Source organism: Oreochromis niloticus, linkage group LG23, assembly GCF_001858045.2.
Source record: "Oreochromis niloticus isolate F11D_XX linkage group LG23, O_niloticus_UMD_NMBU, whole genome shotgun sequence".
Lineage (NCBI taxonomy): Eukaryota > Metazoa > Chordata > Actinopteri > Cichliformes > Cichlidae > Oreochromis > Oreochromis niloticus.
The window spans coordinates 37,078,621-37,103,751 of record NC_031986.2 but is presented as its reverse complement, the minus strand read 5'-3'; the positions used below and the strand labels follow the sequence as shown (position 1 = coordinate 37,103,751).

Here is a 25,131-nt window from a genome sequence, read left to right as displayed (position 1 = left end):
CTAATTTAGAATTTTGAAAAAGTTTTTTTGCTGGGGAAAAAATATCAATCCATCCCAAAAGATTGATTCTGTTCATCTGGACGTAGAACTTTCAGTGGGAGAAACGTTTCGTCAGTCATCCAAGTGACTTCTTCAGTCTCAGCTGACTGCAGATTTCCCCAGCCTTATACAATTTGCACAATGACTGAAACCAGACCACTGAATGAACAATGGGCTGTGAGGTCAGTTACTTGATCATTAATATACAAATTGTCATGACCATTGATCAACAACCACTGATCAAGCCCATTGATCAAGGACCATTGATCATTGATCAAGGACCATTGATCAATGGCCATTGTAGGATGGTGAAAGATGTACCCTTAGGCCCCCTCCTCGATTCAGAGATGGTCTTTCCCTTTTCACGTAAATGGCCTCCTTCACTCCCTGCTCAAACCAGCGTTCCTCCCTGTACAGGATGTGTACATCCTCATTATTGAAAGACTGTCCAGTGGCCTGTAGTTGTAAATAGACTGCAGAGTCCTGGCCTGATGAGTTAGCTCTTCTGTGCTGTGCCATACACTCCACCAGAGGTTGTTTGGTTTCTCTTTATAAGGTTGGGGAAACCTGCATTCAGCTGAGACTGAAGAAGTCACTTGGATGAGTGACGAAATGTTTCTCCCACTGAAAATGCTACGTCCTTATGAACAGAATCAACCTTTTGGGATTTACTTACCTCGACGATTGAGCATACATCAAGATATCAATCCATCAAATCGTGGTTGTGATAAACTGACCTAAAAACCAAAGCTGTCAACTTACAGGTGATGCAAGAGGACAAATCAGAGGTTAAATAAAATTGGTAGGATTTCATCTCTGTAGACAATGACACTTGATGTCAATGTAATTGTTAGTGTTTCACCCTGCACCAAAGTGGTGGGAAAACCAGCAATAAGACTGGTAAGATCTACTACTGCACTAAATAAATTTTAAGATGAATGCGATCTTGTTAGTATGATTAAAATTTCTGAACAATTACAGCTTTGAGTCGGGCTTTAACCCTCTCAATTCTAAGCCATCATCTGTGATGAACTTAACTCCAACGCTAACCCTATACAATCAGAATTAAGTCATTTTCATTTCCATTTAATTGTTCTCCCAAGACTTTATAATGTAATCAGGGAGCAGCTAAAATAATTATTCTAACTGACACATAACTATTCACTTTTTTTAATCATCAATGAAAGATGTCAAAACTTTTGAAAGGTCCAGAAATTAAGTTGGTTGAATATTTCATTCATTAGGTAAAATAAACTGCCGGAAGTACAAACTGCTACCTGGAGGGTGCGGCTGAATGATGCGTTATATGAGAATCTTATAATTTAAAGTATCAAGGAGTACTGTGGTGGAAATATTCTTGATTTATGGAGGTTGTGCTTTTGGCCTTTTGACTGGGAGCTTTAAAGCTGGATTGATTGCTGGTTTCAGTCGGCATCCGTGAGGAAAGGAAACCCAATATGCTTTCTATGTAGTGTTTGCATAAACTGGGAGATTTGTCTGTCGAGGATAATAAAACCAACACTGCTTGCTATAGTGTGGGTAGTTTCAGTTGACCTCTATTGTAGTTTGTAATTAAGGATAAAGACAGCCCGGATGCCGCTGCTCTTGTCCAGTTGAACTTTGGCTGAATTTTGTGGTCTATAGGCTTGAAACTGAGAGCCAAGTTTGAAGGAATAGAAAAACAACTCAGGAAGTAGTCTGCCCATGCCTTATACCCTATATCGATTGATGAATGACTTGTGTGCATTTTGCATGCTGGCCATTCCTTCATCTTTGCCAAGGTCATCTTAGTGATTGAACCCTCCTCCTCCTCCTCTTTTTTCTCTTCCCTCTGCGCTCTGGCCTTCATCTGTCTGGGTTTGTGGTGAAACTGAGCTTTGCTTCATAAAATTTTCCATCAACAGAGGCAAATAACAACAGGGTCAGACGAGGAGAGTGTGGCCCTCAGCACGCATTATCGAGGCCAGGGCAACAGCCTCTGGTTTGGCCTGTCATATGGAATGCTCTCTTCTTCTGTATGGAGCTAAGTTAGCACAGAAAGCACCCGGCGCTATTCGAGCCATCATCTGGCCTCAATTGTCTTCACTGAAATCTGTATAATTGCTTTCTCACATGCTATCATTGTTCAGAGAGTTGGTGACAGGCTGTTTGATGGTGATGGTGGGTCGTTTAATCACCCTTTTGGCTGGGCGCCCTTGGGTGGAGGGGGGGTGAATGAAGAGGTGAGGCGTTGCTCGTGAAGCCCATTCATTCTCAGCTATTTTATATGCATGTTCTGAATATTTGTGTTTTGTAATAGTATTGTGTTAAGAGGAAATGGGTGGTAAATCTGCACTCTGCCAAGAAATTTCTACCTTCACTCAGCTTTCTTTAACACACCCTGCTTCCCCTCCAAATCAGGCTGCTGGTAGCTCAGTTTGTTCTGTGCGTGCTGCACGGCTGCATGGGACTCAACAAAGTCCTCTTCCCCTCCCAGCCCCATGCTGTTTAGGCCTATCATGATGCTCAGCACATTCCACAGAAATAGAGAGGAGATTAAATAAACATTACCGTCTGTCTCTAAATGAGTTTACTTAGTAATTATGCATAATGGTAGATCATTAAGGTTGATTAATAAGGGTTTTTATTGTTGTGCTTGTTGGGGATGGTCTTGGCTTCCCAGTTTATGCTCTGTGAACCCTCAAAGGAGCTGATGAGTCCCGCCTTGCTCTGTGATTTGTCAGAACTGTGTCTGAACAAATTTCCATTTCCATTTGTCTACTGTGTACATGGCCTGTGATTTAAATTTAAGGAGAGACCCCTGTGAAGTAAAACTACTGAAGGCAAAAAACCCTTAAGACCACTAATATCATAAATACTTTAATTGCAATTCTGTTTTTTCATTTCGCTTGACACATGTTGCTGCGTGGAAACGTCTGGATGGAGTCAGGCCACCCTGTGGGAAACCTATCCCCCCGTTGTTTGCTGGCCTCTGTTCACTATAGTTACACTCATGCACAAAATGCTCACTTACACTGCCTCTGACAGCTTTAATATCCTCCATCACAAAAACCATAGTCATTACTTTAATGATGTCATGTGTTACATCACACCCTTTCCTGTGTGTGTTTAATTTAACGGCACTCGAGAAATGCCCAAGTGATTTTCCTATACTGAAGGGGATTTGTATTGTGCAATCTGCAGATGTAGTGCATATGGCTGCAAAGTCCATTGTGAACCATTTTTTATTAATACGGCGAGTGACTTAAAAGAAAGTAGTGAGGTCTAAGCAGCCAAGCAAATCCCCAGTAGACACTGCAGTCACACAGACGAGTTGTTTTCCCTTTTCTCTGCCTGGTTATAATCCAGAAAAGAGGATTTCAAAACCACACAGACATATTGGTTTGCTCAAAAATGTCAACTTTTTATTCTCAGTCACAGGCTGCTGTCAATTTTGAATTAGATTTTGAGAATTCAGATTGTGTTATATAACAAAGTTGGACTAAACTGGATCCAGTGTCATCCCAGCCTTTTTCTGTCTGGGTTTTAGTTGTCTGAAATGTGGTAGATGACTCCTGTCTTTGTTGTTTCAAGGGTTGACACACCAGTGGTTAATGTGTCCTTCCTTGAGTAGCTCTTCATTACTGTCATTCCACATTGTCTGTTTTGTATCATTTAACACACTGGTGTCTGGCTAACCTGCTTCCTTTGTTTCAGAGAGGGGAAAGATCCCACATAAGTGTAATTTCCATCTCCCTGTTTTTATTATAGATAAGCTTTCAGTCACATTTTCATAACAATCCTTATCTATTATAGACTCGCCATTGGTGTAGCCCTCAAGTACATCGAGGTCTCAGTATTCTCATCCAATGAGCATACACTGAATGATGCTTATTTCTGACTCTAATGAAGATCAAAATGTACAATATTAACTTACTGTTTGACTAGTATTACCTAAAACTAGTGACTGAGCCGGTAAACTTATCAGGAAAGTGTTTAAGGAGGTCACAGGCCAAGGGAGACTAGGACCATTTTTCCATAGACTTAATGCAGCTGAAGTCGTTTGGCAGCCAGAAGAGTCGCCTCCTGCTGACTATCAGAAAGAATGCAAGTTTAAGGCAGCCCCAGCTACTTCCATCTCTTTACATCATGCAGAGCCAAAAATAGAAAAAACTGTCTATAGCCAGAGCGTTTAGGTTTTAGAGATTATTTGTGCTTATGCAAACCAAATTTTTAAAAACTCTGGTCATGTTTAAAATGAGCTGTAACGGGATAAATAAGGCAAATATTCCCAAAATCCTTTTATCAATCTATGAACGTGGTTGGTGTTACAGGCTGAGAAAGCTGAGACAGGCTGACAAAGCTCTGCAGTGTTCAGTCGGTCTCTGATCCTGATGAACCGCTGAGTGTGATCTGTCTCAGTCATGGCAGGGCGTATAATTTTTCTTATCCGACCCCACCTGACTCATGCTCATTCACCTTCTCTTCCTGTACTTGCCATTCATACACCTTCTCCGCTTGCCTCCCACACCCAGTCTCCCAGGTGTAAATCCCAGAGTATGAAGTGTTGTCTGGATATTTTGGCTGATTGATTGCTTTCTGGAAGAGGAGTTGGCTTGATGTTTGACTGACACACCAGGGTGTATAAAATCATGTAACGGCCACACGGCAGGATGTCAGGAATTTTTACGCAGCTCTCCCAGATAGTAGGAATGTTCTCAGGTCTGGGCTCTGGAGGAACATAACAGCTGTTCGTTCTCCTGGCATTTTGGAAATTCCAACCCTCCCCCTGTCAATTCAGAGGTCAATATCTGAATAGAAGATACACAACTTCCATTTAGTATGGTGCCGATGAAGTGTGCTGATGTCCTCTTTTTAAAATAACTTAAAACTAGGACAGCCAGAGATACAAGTGCAGATAAAAGTAACAGTCTCCCCACAAATCGAGGCATTTGAAGCCAGGACTTGAATGTGTGTATTTTGTAGGAGATGGTTGATTTGATTCCTGCTGTTTGATCCTCTATTTGATGTGGTAACATAGGGCTGGTAGAAGAGGGGGGTCTGCTTTAATCATAACCCTGTGAAGAGTGATGAGATGTATGAAGCTGGTTGTGTGGTGCGCACTCTCATCCCTCGTTGGTCCCAGATCAGGGAACAAAGTCTGTGTTAGCAAAACCCCAAGGAGGTGGTGCAGAGCCCAGGCGCCCATCCAGACACACAGGCTTCTGATTGGAAAGGGGGAAAGGGTGTTTCTGCTTCCCGTAACACGGCGTCTTGTTCATGCCTCAATTGGCAGATATGGAAACTTAGACATTCCTGGTATGTGTGTGCGTGTGTGTGAATGAGTAGATGTTAATGTTAATTTATTTGGCAGGCCTCCATCATATTTGGAAAAGGTGTATTTAAGTTTTTGTATTTGACAGGATGAGTTGTGGCTTTTTCTTGTCAGATAGACAAGACATAAATTTTTGTTATGAGTCAAACAAAAATTAAAATAATATAGGCTTCTTTTTAAGTTTCCATAAAGGGCGGGGGGTGCTCTGTTGTGCTTTTCTTTATTTTCTGTCATATATACTGTTACAGTGGTGAAGTATAATTTTAAATATAACCAAAGTCTCAAAAAAATTAGGTCAGTTTATGTAAGAGTAAACCCTGTAAACCAAATACTCTGGCTTCAGAGTTAAGTTAGCCTAATGGGAAGGGAAGGGAGCCTAAATGGCTTGTTATAGATAGGAGCAGCGCCAAACTCCAGTATAAGATAAATAAGGATTTTTTTGAGCTGTGATCGACGCAATCATACTTTTGTGGAGTCCAACATTTAAAATATGGAGCTGTTGTGTGTTGCAAAGTCTAATAAGGAACCTGTTTGTGTAAGTAAATGGCATACTCTTAGTGAATTAGTTTTGAGCAGGACCTCCTTTTAGAATGGGAATAGGAATGTCTTTAAAAAGGCAGAATGAAAAGAGGAAACCCGGAGAGAAGATTCATAGATTTAGTGAAGGAGGGAATGCAGAGGGTTGGTGAGACAGAGAAGGATGCTAAAGAAAGGGTGAGATAGACACAGATGATCTGCTGTGGAGACCCCTAAACAGACCGCCCCAAAGGCAAACAAGATCTTAAAAATGATTTTAATATAAGCACCTCGTGATATATTACCATAACACGTTGAGGTAATCAAAGTTGTCTTGTACTTCTTCCTTTAGGTGGTTCTGTGAAGGCCGTGAGCTGCACAACTCTCCTGACATCCAAATCTGGAGGGATGGTGACCTGCACACACTGGTGATTGCTGAAGCCTTTGAGGACGACACAGGACGTTACACCTGTGTGGCTTCCAACAGTCTCGGAGCAGATAATACTTCAGCTGAGGTTTACATCGAAGGTCAGACAGATCGTTTCATTACTACTTCTTGGGGTTGTTGTCAACCAGCCAAAGTCTTGGTTGCCTGAAATGATACCTGTATGCAGACAATTGTTCCCAGGCGATGGGGGGTTAGAGAGGGTTAATTTTATCTGCAAATTAACAAAATGTTCCACAAAGTGTATCATACACTCTGCCTGTTATGCTTTCTAGCCTAAATTAATTATACACACATGAAAAGTCAGTATATGCAGCACATTGAAACACTGTAAACCTTGTTATTTCAAACTGAAATCAAAACAACAGACAATGAGGAACTTTTATACTTACGTGAGGCAGACATCCAGCTTTGTTTGGGTTGCTCCTTGGGTCAGATGCTGAAGCCTGGTGCAGTTGTGACTGCACAGTATGTGTGTTGTCATATAACTGACATGCACTTACACTTGACTTTTTAATAATCTGTTTTAAGCAAATGCAGCCATACTAGCAAATTCTTTGACGTGTTGTAATCTAGCTTGTAGCTATCTCTGAAATCCATGGTGGGAAAAACACGGTGGTGTTTTTAACAGGTAATCTGTTCCTTCTGATGCAGAAAATTATGGGAGGCTACAAAAGATTGAAAGGCTATTGATATAGCGCTTTTTGCCCTGTGGATGTAATAACAGCAATTGTTCAACCAATGAAAATTTGGTTAGATGAAAGTACACACCAAACAACTGACCAGTTGAGACTACAGAGATGCTTTTGCAAATGTATTGACTGATATTAAGTCTTACAGGAGAATACAGCCAATTGTTTAATTCATCTTATTGCTGTGGTTTGATAAGCTATGCCAAGAAAGAGCACTACAGATGCAATGTTTGCTTAGAGTGTGTTGATGGAGACTTATAGATAAGGCCGGAAGGTGCAGCTTGTTTGCAGCAGTGGTGAACAGATGAGGTCAGGCATGAGTCTTTGTGGACTGTGATTTTTTTTTTTCAGACAGCTTTGGGAGAGTAGGGGTGTACGCTAAAGAGAAGAGGAATGACAGTCATTAGAAGTAAGACAGAATACACGTGTGTGAATGAAAGGGAGACAGGTGTAACAGTCAAGCTGCAAGGAATAGAGATAGTGAAGGTAGATGAGTTTAAATACGTGGGGTCAACCATCCAAACACACAGAGAATTCTGGCAGGGTGGAGTGGGTGGAGATTACTGTCAGAGGTGATTTATGACAGAAGGATAACAAAAAGAAAGAAAGGGATGCTTTACAAGTTCGTAATGAGACCTGCTATGATGTATGGTTTGGAAACAGTGGCACTAACAAAAAGTCAAGAAGTGAACCTGAAGGTGCTAAGATTTTACTGAGCATGACCAGGATGGACAGGATCACAAGTGAGTATATCACAGGAATGCCTCAGGTTGAATGGTTTGGAGACAAAGGTGCAGAGGCAAGGTTGAGATCATTTGGACGTGTGCAGAGAAGGGATAGTGGATATAGCAGACAAAGAATGGTGAAGAGGGAGCTGCCAAGTAAGAGGAACAGAGGAAGACCACAGAGAAGAATTATGGATGTAGTGAAGATGGCCATGCAGAGGGTTGGTGTGGCAGAGAAGGATGCTATGGATAGGGAGAGATGAAGGTAGAAGAGATGAAGAAACTATATGAAGATAAATTATATTTTCTGAAAAAGGGGTTGGAGCTGGGACAGTGTTCACCTTAACACCACAAATGTAAGCCTTGCAGTCATTTACACTTGTGACTAAACTCTAGCAAAAATTTAGATTACAAAGGGAATACTTCCTTCTTCCACAAAACTGGACTGCTGTTCTGTTGGTCCTCTTTGGGTGTGATGTACTAAAAGAAATTGATTTCTTTTCAAGATTTCAGAAACATTTAGTCATAATTTTATTGTATAGAGTTGCATATTTAAAAACAGCAAATCTGTTAAGCTGTCTGGAAATAAATGGCCTATATTATGTTCTGTAGCATGTAAACCACAGCAGCTTCTGATTTTGTTCCACTGCAGGGGCGTCGTCATCAGACTCAGAAGGAGAAGGTGCAGCATCGAAGTCTAGATCAGGAGCCATGCCTCAGTATGTATATTCCTGCACAACTACCTTTGACACTATGACCCAGTGAACCTTGAACTATCCAACAGGTTAACCGAGCCCTTGAGCGAGTAATCAAGTCTGCTGCCTGCTCCTAGTTAACTGGGTCCTAAAAAGGCTATTTAAGAGCCAACAGCCTGACCCAGAACATAGTCAGCAATCACTGTAATGACCTGGGGAGGCTTAATATGGTGGGAAAATCACCTGAGATGGTTGGTCTCTTACTTATTTCCAAATGTTAAACTTTTTAATTCATGAGACTCTAACTTTTAGTTTTATTCAATTTCCTCTCTAATCCTGAAAAATAATGAAAATGTGTTAATTTAAAGACATTTTGGGCATGAAATTCCAATTCCATTATTACATTAGGGCATTTTTTGCAGTCCCTGAGTCCTTTCACTTTTTCTAAATGTTTTTCATTATTATCTTATGTATAAATCTCCCTGCATCTGGACTGTTTCCTGATATTCGTTTCTGTTTCCATTTGTTTACCCACTGAAGCCAAGATCACTGATATCATCTTAATTGCTGTGGAGGCAATTTTCCTTCAAGCATTATATTTTAAATAAAAGCGTACAGAGTTTTGAAATTGCTCTTTTTTTCTTAGAAATAAGTTTTTGTTTGTGTTTTTCTTGTTTTAGAGTGCAGAAGAAGACTACTTCAATGTCCCTAACAATACGCTCGTCATCACCCAAAACCCCCGAGGTGCTACCTCATCGCACCACCCTGGTGCAGTCCTTGTCTCAGCCCCCACAGCGGGTAAAACATCTTTCTTTCTCTTTCTCTTTTTTAAATAACTTTATCTGTTCAGAAAAGTAAATGTGTGTTGTCTTGTAGATGCAGAGCCCAGTTTCACCACTCTATGCTGGTGAAGTCTCAGGCCCTCCTCTGTTCACCAAGGTAAGTGTGCTTACACTTTTGTGTAACATACATGCTTTACACAAAAAGTAAGTAGACATGGCAAAAATTATGAACATGTGTGACTGCTAAAAAAATCAATAATCAACCACAACAATCCCCAATAACCTCTGGGACTGAAAAATGAAGCCAGGGTAGAAGCACTAAAAACTGCAATTTCTTGAATGGCCACTTGAGGCAGTTTAGCGAGCTATAGCTAATTTCTCTCAACAAGTTATGATTTTTTTTTTAGGGGTTTTTTTTTCAGTGTAGTACACACATATGTTTGACAAGTGAAAGGTTGCTTCTTCAATGCTAGACTGAAACAAATTTCCCTTGGGGTTTAATCAGGAAGGTCATCTGATGTAAAATTAAATAAAGTCAAAATTAAAAATTTAGAGGTACCCACTGTGGTGAACTCTTGAGGCAAGGAACCAGCCAAAAGTAGCTTTTTAATTTATTTTTTACCCTTACTTACCCTTTGAATTGCTTTGAGGCTTAAAGTTAACCATTACTAAAGGCTTGGGAGCTTTATGTTGCTGTTGATACTGTTGCTAGTTACTGATGTGAGTCACTGAACTGGAAGTTTAGGTAACATTTGTGGTGTTGGTTACCCTGAAGCACTTTTAATACAATTATCTGACAACCATTGTGGCTTCATGTGTGGTTAATTATACTAACAGCACATCCAAGAAGTCTGTGCTCAGGTTTTGGTGAGTGAAATTATTTTATTTATATGATATTTATCATTTATTTGCAGGTGTACCTGTATAGTTTGGGGATGCAGCTCACTAACCAAGCATGCCAAGTTTAGCTAATAACTCTGAAATCTCATCCATATACGTCATGTCTGGCTCCAAAAAAACATCAAGGCGACAACCACAAGGCTAAAGTTGAGGCCCCAGAAATTTACAAAACAATGGGTGACATCATGGTTTCTATCTTTTATGTACAGTCTATACATGAAGCACCGTTTAACTCATCGCTGCTGTGGCAAAATTAGAAGCCTGCCATTGTCTGACATATTTGAATGCTATACCATGAAAATTTCCTTTAAAAAGAACAAGGGGATTGTTACCCAAACCATAAAAAGGATACATACTTACATGCAATTCATCATGCATGCAATGCATGCACACATACAAACATAGAACCTGTTAAACATTGTCCTCAGACTCGTTGCCTTCCCATAATAACAGCATGCAGTGCTGTGGCTTTCAGCAGTGGGGGTCAGATAAAACATAGACTTTGATGGGAGCTCCTCCTCCCCGAGCTCCAGGACGTCCTTTTCCAACTCAGACTCTTCAGCACTCCTCCAACAGCCCTCATCTCCCTCTTTCCCTCAGGCTGTGGGTCATGTGATGGCAGGAATGAGACGAGTTGAGGCTTCAAACATGCCCGCCAAACCCACAAGGGTCAGGTCTCTTTCACTCTCATTGAGCCAGTCAGTCTCTAAATCATTTTGCACTTCATTACAAAAAGTCACTTGTTTTTCTTCACCCCCACACCCAGCCTCCTTTAAAAACTATAGCAAGCTTTAATCATCTCGATGAGAGGATGTTTGCCTGTAGTGAAGTCAGCACTGTGATGTCACCCTTACAGCACACCCACACACCCATGATGTACATTCAACCCATGCTCTTCTCAAAGTATGCCCAGAAACACAGAGTGAGAGGCACATTTATCCACACTGACACTGAGTGCCTCCTGTTGAGGGATGTAGCAGTCCATGTCACCGTGGTTTTTACCTCAGCTCTCATAAGGATGCTTTTTTTCTTAACTTCTGCAACATGATAAGCTGTGGTGTGATTAATTGGACAGAGGAGGTCATTTGTAAAGTGGAGGGCCTCCAACTGGGAAATAAAGAGCACCCATGTGGGGGGTTTATACCCCCTTAAAGCACACATACATGTGCATATGCACTTAATGCCTAAGAAGTTAAAATATTTTCTGGATCTTGTCAAATTATTTTTTAGTTTGAATAAACAGTTTTGTAGATTCACTGTGAACTGCAGTGCACACCTAACCTGACGTACTGTTGATATTACAATTACTTATCGTGAATGGATGGTTCATTAACAGGCACTGTTTATTTCTTCTTACTCACACTAAAATAAAGCTACATTTTATTGCAATGTTTTTACTGGTTAGGGTCACTTGAGTTAATGGTCTGTGACCCAGGAACTAAAATGAGCTTGAAATCCCCGATTTATACCAAACTTAGAACAACTGAAAATATTAGAAGGGTTAATAATTAACAAACATAGAGTGTAATATATTCTGTTATAAGAAAAGCTATACGAATAAAGTAGCTTATGGTAGCCAACTTAAATGGGACCTGTTAGGCTGTTCTTTCTTTTCTATAAATGAGTAGTGTTATAATGGCCAAAATTCCAAGTATTGAGGTCAGAGTTTGCACAAGTAATCCCTGTGAGGCAGAAGGATGTTTTTTTCCTACTCCTCTTTGTTCTGTATGATCAGTGAGAGCAGCTATCGTCATGGACACTTCAGGCAGGCAGCTCTGGCTGCCCTGAAGCCCCGCCCACCCCCACTGTTCAAATTTTATGTCTATTAGGAGCAGCCAATCAGAGACAAGTTGGCTTAAAGTGAGGGTGAAGGGAGCTAAAACAAGTTGTAACAGGCAGCGGATAGAATAAGTGACTCCACCAAGGCCAGTATAAAATGAATTTTGAACTGAGATTATTTATGAAGCAAAAATCATCACGTAATTGTTGGGTGATGTGATATAAATCCTGTTTCGAAAACTTCCAGGGAACATCCATGTCAATGATGATTAACAGATGTTGGAAACAATGAGTTTTGTTTAAGGACATTCGGTTTGTCGGTGTCCAAATATTTAAGAAATAATTTCATCAATTTTGACAAAGTGATCTAAGCTCGTTTTAAGTATCGGCACTTGGTGACAGCAGAAAACAGATGCTCATTTTAGACTAAAGATGAAATATATGGAGTAAAGAGTCAGATTAAGGTACATTATCTGACCAGATGGAGCCAATTAAAGGGAACTCCTGGTTTGCTGAAGTGGAAGTCCTGTGAAAATAAGCTTTAAATTTTTTTGATAGCCTTGCAGCTCCTTAAGTTCATCCACTTTGCTGTTTGCATATAAGCTACTGCCATGCCATCTTTCTTCTTCTTTTGTACTTGTCACCTATTACTCGCTCCTTTTTCTCATGATCTCTCTCTTATTTTTTCATTGTGTTTTGGCTTATCATTCCTTCCTGTGTGCAGCTCCTGCAGGATGCCCAGGCATCTGAGGGCCAGGTAGTGGTTCTGGAGTGCAGGGTTCGTGGAAGTCCTCCTCTGCAGGTCCAATGGTACCGCCAGGGAAACGAGATCCAGGACTCTCCTGATTTTCGTATTCTCCAGAAAAGTGAGACAATTGAGTAAACTGTTGTAGCTAAGCCATTTTTATATTTTAGCATTAAAGTGATTTCACATCCATTAATAATCAAAATGTCTTTGTTCTCTTCCTCTCTGTCTGTTATTTGCTGTAAATTAGAGCCTCGATCTGCAGCTGAGCCAGGTATGTCACCTCAGTTCCTCCAAGAGCTACTCTATCAATTACAGCTCTGCTTTCATGTTCCCAGACACAGTCAGTGGTTAAATTTAGCAATGGATTATAAACTTTGGCTGGAGACTCAAGCTGAACTGCAGCCTAGGTCATAACTACAGAAGATCACAAGTCAATAAATCTAACACAACACTCATTATTGCATCTGCTGCAGTCACAGGGAGTCCCCGAAGCCCCATCATCTGCTAACTCCAACACATAAACAATGACACGCACTAATTTATGTCAGATATTTTCCACCTGTGTGACTCAGGGGTCATTTCAGGTGCGTCTTTCTGGCTTTGAATCACTCAGACATCCCTGAACATCTGCACTCGTGTCTGGCTGTTCTTCATTAATAGTTACGTCTGTGCTTATTCATCTTCTCCCTGCTCTCCGTGCGTCTGAATAGTGATTCATCAGTCTACGTGACATGTCAATCATCACACTTCTGTGTATGTAGTTCATCCCCATGTCCATGTGATATCTCTATTATGTTTCATTACAAACAAATCAAGTGTCAACGTGTCACTCTGCTCATCACAAACAAATCAAGTCACAACAAGTCAAGTCTCAGTGTCTCACGGCTGTGTTTATTCTCTCAGCTTCACTCTCTTAATCGTCAAATATGTACTTTTTTCAGAGGTGTGGTTTATTTGTTTTTTTAGAGGAGATCTGCACCCTCGTTATTGCCGAGGCCTTTCCAGAGGACGGAGGTCTGTTCTGCTGCACTGCCTCCAATCTGTATGGCTCTGTTAGCAGCACAGCCCAACTCACCGTTACCCCAGGTGCGTCTGAAACAGACTGAACAACATTATCAGCATATTAACAAGCCAATGAGGCAAATATAGAAGTGCCTTGAGATGTTGGAGTCACATATTAATTCCCCACATTCCCCACATAAAGTCAAAGACTCAATAACCAGCTACAATAAAAACTAGGCCATTTAATCTCTGAGTTGGTTGCTTACCGGACTTATATTTTTCAGGTTCAGTAACTGGTCATGCAATATAAACCATAAGGTGCCAAACCCATCCCAGTATGTTCGATGACCAGGGGGAAAATTCAAAAGACTACTTTTTTCCCCATCTCCAAAACATATGGGTTAGGCAAAAAGCTGTCACAACATACGGCCTCTCAGCAAGAACCCGCCTATCTACATCTGGCCCACTGCGCAACCTTGCATTGTGTAAAATTATTGTAGAACAGGATCAGTTTGGATTTTTCTACTGTATCTGCAGGAAGCTTTGTGTTGCAAGATGCTGGAATGGATGATATCATGAGACTGGTTTTCAGAACTCTTAATTTTGTTCGAGCCAAAGGTCTGAATCATTGTCACTTTTACGGCTCTGTTTGTAACTAAGACATTACTGATCGGCCGCCATACCACAGAAGTAGCGTGGTTAAGCCAAGGAGCCGTGCAGATGCATTTCTTTTATTCACAACAATAGCGTTTCTTTGCGATGACAGTAGAATGACTGAATGTGGAAAAACTGAAACTTACAGTTGAAAATGCACTTATTTTTCCTGTTTCGTAAACGGATGCTTCACTGATTGTTAATGTTTTCAGATTTTACTCAAGCTTCTCTACACAGAAAGAAAGAAAAAATAGATTTAAAAAAAATGTTATAATTCACTGGTTTTACTGATCCAGCCCATTTGGAATTAAATTGGGGAGTATGTGGCTCATAAACTGAAAAAGAGTTTGACATCCTTGTCTTAAGTTGTGGTTTCAGTTTTATCCATTGTTGAAGTCGCATGAAAATCCCCCAAATTCGGAGGAATTTCAGAGTTAATAACTAATTTCCTACATGTGTCCTGGCAATTTTGAAGGCTAGACTTTTTGGGCTCTAACTTGTTTGCTTTCAATGATTCTAGTTTCAGGTTCTGGGTGCCGTCGTGCTGCCAGACTTTGTATTTTCAGGCTTTAGTAACAGAACTTGCTGGCAAGCATCTTAATCATGGTTGATTTCTGAGAAATCCAAGGGTGATGGCCTATATTCTCCTTATTGGGCTTTAACACTGTGAGGTCTGAATCATACCTAGATGACTGTAACCCTATCCTGTTTTTAATTGTTCTTTGGAGAACAGTAAAAATTAAATATTTCAATACCGTGATGACTTAGACCTCAGAGGGTTAATAGGCTTTAAACAGTTAAGCCAATATCCTTGTTTTTCAAAAGATAAAATTGAATAAAGATGAAGTGAACTTTTTCCAAAACAGAGGAAATCTGGCAAAGGAGTCAGTTCTGGCTCTTTGCACTAGCACTGATAGTCTAGTAGTTCCCCTGAGGTTTTGCAGTTTACATTCATTAATAAAAGCTGCCATGGTAGGTCTTTAGAAGATCACTGCCTTCTTTTGTGTGTATTATTGTTATGTCGCATGTGAGGGAAAGGTGAAATTTGTGAGTGGAGCGGGACACAAATATTTCTGTGTGCATGCTCACAGACAGAACTGTGTGTGTACAGAACAGGAATAACCGCACAGTTTAAAGGAAAGGCTGAATAAACAGGAATTGCATCAGACTGAACTGACTGGACCCAGCTGCTGCTTCAGATCAGATCAGCAGTGATGCAGTGTGTGTGTGTGTGTGTCTGTGTGTGAGATCTTTATAAGGTCTGTGGTGGCTAGAAGAAAAACTAAACATTAAAGTTAAAAAAAAAAAAATCCACCTTCTTCTTGTTTGTTTCCCTCAGCAGCTGAGGACTCATCCAGTAATGGCATGTCTGGTGATAGCTCAGGGTTTGAGGATGCAGCAGCCTTCCCTCCTCCTCCCCCACCCACCGAGATCAGCCTCCTAGAGCTGCCACCCAAGATGCTGCCTCAGCCCAGCGCTGAGACTCTCCAGATCAAGGAGCTGGAGATCTGGCCCAGTGTGTCAGCTCTGCCTCCAGTACAGATGAGCTCAGAGGTGGAGGACGAGGACAAAGGGAAAGAATCAGTGCAAAATGGCCAAACCCTGCATCCACCATCACCTCCAAGCCTTCCTAAAGAGACCACACTACCGCCCCCACCCCCACCTCTGCCACAGTCTGATCCCACAACAGATATCTCTATCCCAGTTCAAAATCCAGCCCCTGTGATACCAGAATCATCCCCAGCACCAGGCAAGCTGTCTCCATCCCCTGGGAAAGACGGGCCTCCGCTGCCTACCAAACCTAAACCAAAGCTGTGAGTATTGGTCATGTCCACATGTGTTTGTGCCTACGGTGTATGCTAGTCACCAGCAAGGGGCTTGCTGGAGGGAGGGAGACAGACTTGGATGATTGTCTGAGGTGTGGTGGGAATGATAGCGTTGAGTCTCAGTTTTGTCAGGAGGGTTAAAGGGGGACTCCCGGGCCTTTTCAGAACAAAAGCATTCCTCTGCCTTTATGTCGGTGTCAGTGTGGCATCGTGTGTGCCAGGGTGAGTCTGGGAGCTGCTGTCTGTCTGTGCCTGTAAACAGATCAGAGTGGCATTTGCTGGATGGCTCTTATTGTTTCTGTCTGACCTCGCACTGCACGCCCAGCCCAGGACAGAGTATAGTGTTTTTTCCTGAGCACCTTTCTGACAGCTCTGTAGGGATCAGGTAGGATGTCATGGTTATTAGATAAGGGCTGGACAGGGTATGGCTTTATTTTCAAAAGTCCCATGTTTTGTCTGCAGTTAACAAGCCTTTTGTGCATGGGTTTTACCCACCTAGCTGATGCATTTCTTTTTTGGACATGTAACAAAACTCCACCTTTGTCCTAAAAGCAGGGAAGCTGTGGTTAGCATTCCCTTCATGCTTCCAGGGTGCCGCACTGGTATTGTTTCATATTCACATTAGAGTTAACTTAATGAAATTATTTTAAAGATGGCAGTTTGGTCCACTGAACTAAACAAATATTGGACTTTAATTAGACTTTACACAGACACCGATGATTCTTAAAGGCTGAATGAAACATATACTGGTAATCCACCGGGTTTCCTATATCACCATAGTGATCCTTCTGCCCCGGATCACCCAGGCTAGCCTGCAAGATGCATTGAACTGGTTCCAAATTTCAGAAAGACACTAGTGAAATCCAGTTAATGACCTAAATGATCCTTGAATTATCATGTACTGGCACTTTAAAACTAAAAGGTTTAGCTGAAATTATGTGTGGTTGTCAAGGAAGGTACTACACCAAGCAAGCAAGCAAGCAATTTATTTATATAGCACTTTCAAAACAACTCTCAGCTGAAAACAAAGTGCTGTACACATGACATAACAAATAACAAAGTGAAATAGTATATGTAAGAAATAAAAAAAACAAAAACTTTGATCGCCTGACCTCCTTCTGTTTAATGGATAGATGCTGTACAGCCAGAACTTTGGTTTTACCAAAAAGTGCCCTCACAATGTTCTTTAGTTTTATATGACCTTCAATATTTCATCTTTTTAGTTCTGGTAAAAGTTAAGGGGAAATGTGGTGAACAACACCAACAGACGTGAATGAAATTCAGCCTCTTGTAAGATAAACGGCCAAAAGCAGTTCTCAGTTTTGAGATGAGACATTGAAGATACTACCAATGAAAACCATTGGCTGACATTCATATGCAGTTTGGTAAATACATTGGTGGGTCTCGGACTGGTTGTCCACTATATGCCAACTGTTAGCCACAAGGTGATTCGCAACAAACAAATATATGTATAAGTATAAATTAAACAGTTCATTTGGTATATGAAAACCACAGCAGATGGTTAAGTGTGGCATTGATGTGGCTTATGTCTGTCTGCATGTGGTCTACAGTTTGATTACAGTGCAGTAAAGCTTGATTCCTGCATTGCACAGTCCAGTTTCACTGCATGTGTGCTGGATTTGATACCTGCTCCTATCTGGTGTTCATGTAAATGTTATGACTTGTTAATTCTGTGCTTCCAGAGCTGAGAGTATAGTGGAGGAGGCAGAAAATTACAGGTAAATATGACTATGAGGATGATGCTGTAGAGCTGTGCCACATGTTCTGTAGGCAAAGCGATAGCAGACACACAGCAAATCAAACTCATTAAAACTTCACATCAGCAAGTCACAAAATGATGTAACAACCCTACAGAAAGACATCCAACATAACCAAAACGAGTTGAGTAGTTTCAAAAAACTTTACCATTTATTATAAACAAAGAAAAAACAGAAGTCATGAACAAACATCAAAATATTACCACGGAATTGCAAAAGGCTAAAGGGCCTTACAACCCTTTGATGGAAGCCTCACAGACCATCCCACTAAGGGTTATAAGATCTGGTGTTATCCCTCCAACCTAAACACACATCAAAACTAATCCCAGGGTAAAAAAAACCAAAAGCCCCCAAAATAGCACCACTGGACTCATAAAAACCCAGAAAGAAGCCAAAAATCATAGGGCTAAATCATTCTAACATCTACCACTGCTATAGGGACAAGAGCAAGTTAGTTGTAAGCTAACTGGTTGTTGTCCAAAATGGTTCAAACCTTGATGGAAACAGAAGATCCCGTTAAATGATTCATATTGAATTTTAGGTTTTGACTATAACGGGCATTATATTCCATTTAAATTTGTCTTAAATGAATATGAGATTAATATTATAGATACCAATGACAATGAAACTGACTTTAGCTTCCAAATCTAATTTGTATAACATAATGTACAGCAACTTCGTGTATGAGGGTTACATTTCTAACAAATGTGTGGGATTTCTTCAAGCAGCATGACAGCAAAGCTGCTTCTCTGTGAGTTTTTCCACAATAACATAAGTACGCCACTAGAAACAATCAATTCCCAACTGTGAGGCAGTGTAAGCCACCCCTCTCCTGCCCTCTCCCCTTTAAAATCTGTAATTACACAGTAAAACCAGCAGCCATGCCATTAGCCAAAGGTCATCTTTCTGCCAGACTGAACCCTGTTTCCTCAAATGGCCTCTATAAACAGAGAGTGACCACTCTCAACTTAAAGCACCCAGGGCTTTTCATTCAGTTCATCAGGTCCTGTTTGTTCAGTGCCCATGTAGTCTGAGATACTCTGCAATATTCTGCAATGCAGCAACTTTAAAAAGTAATCCCACTTTGCTGCTTTAATTACTTTTGGTTTTTTTTTTACAGAAGTTCTTTTTACATAAGACTTTCCAACAAACCACTTTGTTAGCAGACAGAGACAGTGTGGAAACTCTTACACTAACGTCTTGTATATTTAAAATAAGGTTTTATCGTGAAATAGCTTTTGTTTTATTGTATGTACACAAAGGCAGTGAGGATCAGTGTGGATTGAGTTTAATTATCACAGTGAGCAGTTTAGTTAGCTTAAAGGATGAGTGTCTAGACTTACTTACTTTCATGCCACGTCATTAGTTTTCTGGAGTTATGTGCATTTAAGCTTTTACTACTGAAAGTCATGCATGCAAATAGCTCCCAAAAATGCAGTGTTTTCACAGCACTGGCTATTATCAAGCAAAGAACTGCTGCTAGATAATCGCAAATCGCTAGCGTTTATTTCAAATGAAAAGAGCATATTCATAAATCTAAAATAAAATGTTCTAAATCACAGGAACAACATACTGGAAGCCTGTGTAAGGGATGACTTTTGCTTTAATAATACTGGGCTGATGAGATGTAGGAAGTCGCTGTGTGACTTGGCAGGCAGGCGGGACTGCAGGAGACCCGAGCTGTGAAAACAGACCTGCTGTTTCTCTCTGCTGAAGGAACAGAGAGCTGGGTTGGTAGGCATTTGGATTTGATGTCCGGCGTTGATGCCAGACATCAGCATTAAGAATTATAGGAAATTCTCAGGGGAGAGGCCCAGATTGTCTGGGTAGATCTGAACCAAGGTTCGTGTTTGAATGGAAAGCAAAGTTCTTTACCACAAGGCAGTGAAGTGATGGATAGCAAGCTAGAAACACTATCTCACTGCATCTGGAATTCAGCTTTTTTACATCTAGCATTACTACACAATGACATGAATTATGGCTGATTTATGTGCTTTAGTACTTAGTGAATTTGATGGATGTGCTATTTTCAGACTACTGCAAGCAGGATAAAAGAACAAGTAACAAACATGTACGGACAGTTTTTTGTTTGTCTTTTCATAAACTGTTTTAAGGATTAAGCATACAATGTAAAAATGTTTAGTTAATGTGACCTTTTGATTTGTTATGTAAGGCAACCCAAAGTTATCTTGGCATTGGAGCTCATTTGATTGTGTGTGCTTGTCTGGGAAATAAACCATGGTTCCCATAGCAGGCCCTTAAATATAGAGCTTAAACAGTTGAGGAATACTGCGTGCCAGTGAGACATCTGTTGCATCTAAACATATGGACAGGGCCATCATGGGAAGAGTTATTGCCTCACCTGTTCTGCAGGGTTTAACTGTGAACGCGTGACAACCTGTAAAGCGCTTTCATGACAGACTGGCGGAGTAACACCTTAAGCTTGTAAATCTGTGTGCTCTAATCCAGATGCGTGCACATGTATTAGCAGATGACGTGTCAGTGTTGCTGGTATCCAGGGTTGGTTTTCTTATACGCCTACAGGTAAAGGTTCATGCTTGTCTATTGAAACACCTCATAAAAGAAAAAGTTATCGTCACACCGTGATGCATAAAATCTTCGTAGAGGTTGTATTAGTTTATGGGTTAGTCAAGCTCCACCCACAGTCCCAAGAGGTTTCAGCTATCTCACATCAGGTGATGGCTCAGCTGTTTGCCTTCTATATTTATACTTACACCTTCTACACTTACTCCTGACAAACATCACATTGTGCAGATTATTTAACTTTAACTTGCTCTTCATCTGCAAGCTATTTTGCAATCCAACTTCAATGTTCCTTGTCAGTACTCCGTATGAAAGGGCAGGGAGGCCCCAAAACAGAGCCATACTACTGTATATTTTACCACTGGAGAAAATACCCACATTCTTTTGACTATAATCAGTCTTGGATGGACCGAATATTCCCCATTAACTTATTTATGAATACTTATTCTTCCATAAAACATTATTCACATCTAATCAATAGTCAAAAACTAGAATAGCAACCAAATACAAAGTTAATATTAAACATGCTTGAAAATAAGCACACTTGTTGCTACATGTAACACACTTGTTACTACATGTTACTTATTCCCTACCAAATCATGCTGATCATTATGTTTCCCTTAAACCTTCAGATTTTGGTGACCCAGTGGATAGAGGAAAGACTTTACTTTCAGACTTCTTTAAACATTTCTTTATATCAAAGACATGTTTGGGAGTGTTACATTATCTTTTTAACTTCTGACCATGCAAGCGTAGTTACAAGAGAATGTGTGTTTGGTGTTGATGGTAGTATGGTCTGGTGACACCTTTTGCAAAAATCGATAGTATGATTCTCAAAGACTGATGCTAGCCAAACAGCGGTAAATTGCTGAGGGGCTGAGCTGTCATCCTCTCTCCTCACTTTCCTGTCTAAAGGGATCTCGGAAGTAACAAAGGGAAGCTGCAGTTTCGATACCTACTTTTGATACTCTCATACTAACAGTCTACATATGACATGATGACTTACATACTCTGAAATACTCCAAGACACCGAAAGAGACACTAGAGTGCAACATCACAAAGGTGTGACCACCACGATGTTGACCGCGATAATAAGGGCAAAGCATTATATTATAGGTTGGTACTGTATAATGTTTAGGTGGGCGTTACAACGAGCATGAGTAGCAGAGGTAACAATTATCCCCATACCATTCCACAGCTTAATCTCACAAGACCAGGAATTGGCTTTGACAGTCAAAATTGTTCTCTTGCATGGATTTTATTCCACAAGCTGCTTCTAATGTATGTGCGAGCTGAACTCTCACTACTGCTGTGGATTTGTTTTTTATATACAGCGCTACATTATGTTCATTTTTACTCAGTATGATGAAAAACAGGCACGCTTTGGCACTTAGCAGGACCTCAATTTAGACTTTTCTCACTACAGTGATCGTGATGTTTTTGCAGAGGTTTCAGAATGGTTCGGGCTTCGGGCTTTTTTTCTGTGGGTTTGTTAAAGAAATGCTGTAATAATGAATGGTTGACTGTATAATGTGCAGTGCGTGGGTGGCTAGTGCAAAGCCTGAGGGCGAAAGAAAGAGGAACACGAGTTGTGTATTTGATTTTAAACAGACCAAAGACTTACTGTACATGGAGTAAGCAGTGACAGCACCTGATTATAAAGAGTCTTGAACTGATATTTTAAGTGCAAGCAGAAGTGGCCTGGATAATGAAAGCAGAGGTCAATCAATCTGGAAAGGGGAGGAAGTGGAAAATTTAAAGGGAATTACACAGCTGACAGTATGTAAAAAGTTTCCCTTCTGAAGAAAGTAGATCAATACAGGCTGTAAAAAAGCATGACCTAACACACACACACACACACACACACACGATCATTGCTTATTATGGTTATATTAATAAGATTTATTTTTGGATAACAGAAGTCTGAAAAATTCTAATCAGATCATGTCATTATTCTAAAATTCCAATTACAGTCAAATACTTTTCAACCCTAACACAGACACACACACACAGACAAAGGGTGGGTGGTCCCAAACACCATGAATATCACAAGAAAAACAGCTGAAAAATGAAGGCAACATTAATTAAACCTCCTTAAGACTAACAATGTTCTGAACAGTTCACTTGAGTATACTTCAATAGGAATTCTAGTGACTAGTTTTACTAAGCACCAGCCTGCAGGGTTTAAAAATGAAGCAAGAAAAGGAGTGCCAAAAACTGCAACTCCTCTAATGGCCAGTTGAAGCAATCCCCACAGACTCACACGTTCAAAATGCTTAACTATGAAATGTGTTCTCAAGGCTGATACAGTAAATAGTTTTAGCCTCTTTGGATATTTCCCCATGGATTTAAATTCTAAAGGAGGTGAACTTTTTAGTTATATATAAATACTTGTAAGGCTTAAAGTTAGGAGTGTGGCAGCATTTCCTCAGGCATAGACAGTATGAAAGATATGACATCACCAGCTGGTTTCTGAAGTCCTGTTTTGAAGCAATCTTGGTGTGTCATAGTTGGATGTAACAAACAAGGAAACGATGTGAATGTGAAAGCATACACTTTGACCCTAGATAATCCTTCTTTCTCATAATGAAACCAGTTTTCCATAGGCTACTATTCGGGTTTTGCAAACACATGACCACTGATCATCTGACGTTGATTTGTTGTCCATTTTGTCAATAATGCCCCAAACACGCAGGCATAGAGATCCGTCCATGGCCATCTTACAGGCACCGGTTGTGAAGGAAAAATTATCATTCTCCAACCGGTTGTAAGTGGTTGGTGGAGGTTTGATTGCCTTCACTAGGAAAATGATTGCTAAAGCCCCAGTCCATTGCCCAGATGGTAGTTACCGAGTGTTTACAGGCAGTCATGAAAAACAACTGTGACAGTCTGCTAGCAACCAAAGCAATCACTAGGAGGTTTTTGGTACAGCACCTTCTTTGTGAATCAACCACCCAGCAAGTGTCAGGAACCACTGACAGCCAATCAGGGAATACACATTTTTTTCCAAGTAACCGGTGGTTGTAACACATTCAAAATGGCGGACAACTCTCGAACAATGTGCACATCTCAATAGGACCAAAACTCAATTACAAGTCTCACCCCCTGGTGGCCATTTAAAAAAAAAAGCAGGTTTAAGGCACTTCTGTGTTAGCTTCATTTTTGAAACCTGGAGGCTACATCAGTGTTTTATACTGTTTATGGCTTTAGCCAGTTGCTGTCTCATAATACAACTTAAAGATGTTTGTGGTGATGATGACTTTTCGAGCATTTTTAATGGATTTATTTGGCTTGATGCTTGGTACAGACAGTAGTTTGGACTTTTTTTAATTTATTTTTGGGGGTCGTTACTTTGTACTAGACAGTAGTCATGGTGGCTGCATTCATCTGTTCTATACCGTCTATGGAACAACTTTAGGTGTTTATTCTTCTTCTGAAACAAACAAACAAAAAAAGACACCTCTAAAATGTAGACATTACATACATTTTATCAACAGAGTGCTTACACGACTGACATGCTTACATACTGCAGTAATAGAATTTTACTGTAGAATTCTATAGTTATAAAATTAGAATGGACTAATATACTTTAATGCAGCCTGTATTTCTTGCCGATTGACCTTCATATACTTTTTAGTCTATGTTCACTGAAATAATTATCATACCTCTGAAATTAAATGACTTCCGTAGTTGCACCAACCCGCTATAACCCCAGTGAGGTTGTTGCCAGGGAAACATGGTATAAACTAAAGACACAAACAAACGTCTCTTCAGTAGTCCTCATTAGTCTCTCACTAAACTGACTCAGAAACACACACAGAATAAACTTGTGTCACAACAGGTCGTCATTGACACTTTATGCATTTGTTCATTTTAAAAACCTCACTGTTCTCACTTTAAACCAGGATTCACATTCTGTCCGTGCTGCATTGCTGAGCAAGGAGCTAGGGCTGCCAGGATATGTCGCATATCTGTGCTGTGACTCAGAGCTTCCTCTCAGCAGTGTGTTTGTGTTTACGAGGTGCAAGTCATGAACTCTCTAATGAAGTATTAACAATCACTTTCTTGTCGAGGTGTTGCTTGTGGTTTATGGAAAGTGGTGGAAACATTTATGTTAAAGAACCACATATGGTACTAGCTGCACACTGACATCTTTGCCTGTGGTTCTTCGTCATCAAACATCTAAAGCACTGACCGGATAAAAAGCAGTAACTCACAAGCAGGGGTACTTCTGCAGTGGTCAGTGGGTATGTGTCAAAATTAGTTCAGCTAAACTGAAGAAAATCAAAAATTACAATTTAATTTACTGTAAGATTGTGTGGACCTGCAAAATTACACACAGTAGAAAATAGATAGGAAAATTAATAATTAATACATAAATATAATAGAAAAATAATGGCCAAAAGTAAATAAAATTAATAAAATGGTTTACTGAGTGCATCAACTGATTTACATTTTATAATGATGTCAATTTGTTAGCTAATGGAATCATTTTGTAACTTTAGCTAGAAAAAAACAGCTAAAATTATTAACTAAAGATAGAAATAATTTGCCAAAATTTTGGATAAACCAATTAAATTGCTAACTTAACATCATGAATAAGTAATCTGCAGTAATGGCGTACAACATCTAAACATAAATAAACTGTCTTCCTTCTCTCACCCCAACCGGTCGTAGCAGATGGCCCCGCCC

The 25,131-nt window shown here is 40.3% G+C and overlaps 1 protein-coding gene across 4 annotated transcripts in view; it reads left to right on the top strand.

The window, feature by feature from the left end:
* Nucleotides 1-25,131, top strand: part of palld (palladin, cytoskeletal associated protein) — a 67,765-nt gene that overhangs the window by 19,983 nt on the left and 22,651 nt on the right. For 2 of the 4 annotated variants that reach the window (XM_005478848.4, XM_019351809.2), the window contains exons 3-11: nt 6,222-6,397; nt 8,384-8,450; nt 9,107-9,224; nt 9,303-9,365; nt 12,612-12,753; nt 12,883-12,906; nt 13,602-13,721; nt 15,631-16,105; nt 17,821-17,856. In XM_005478848.4, coding sequence (XP_005478905.1) covers nt 6,222-6,397; nt 8,384-8,450; nt 9,107-9,224; nt 9,303-9,365; nt 12,612-12,753; nt 12,883-12,906; nt 13,602-13,721; nt 15,631-16,105; nt 17,821-17,856 — 1,221 coding nt within the window. The remainder of the gene's footprint in view (nt 1-6,221; nt 6,398-8,383; nt 8,451-9,106; nt 9,225-9,302; nt 9,366-12,611; nt 12,754-12,882; nt 12,907-13,601; nt 13,722-15,630; nt 16,106-17,820; nt 17,857-25,131) is intronic. The other 2 variants (XM_005478847.4, XM_013267783.3) reach the window with 2 other exon arrangements.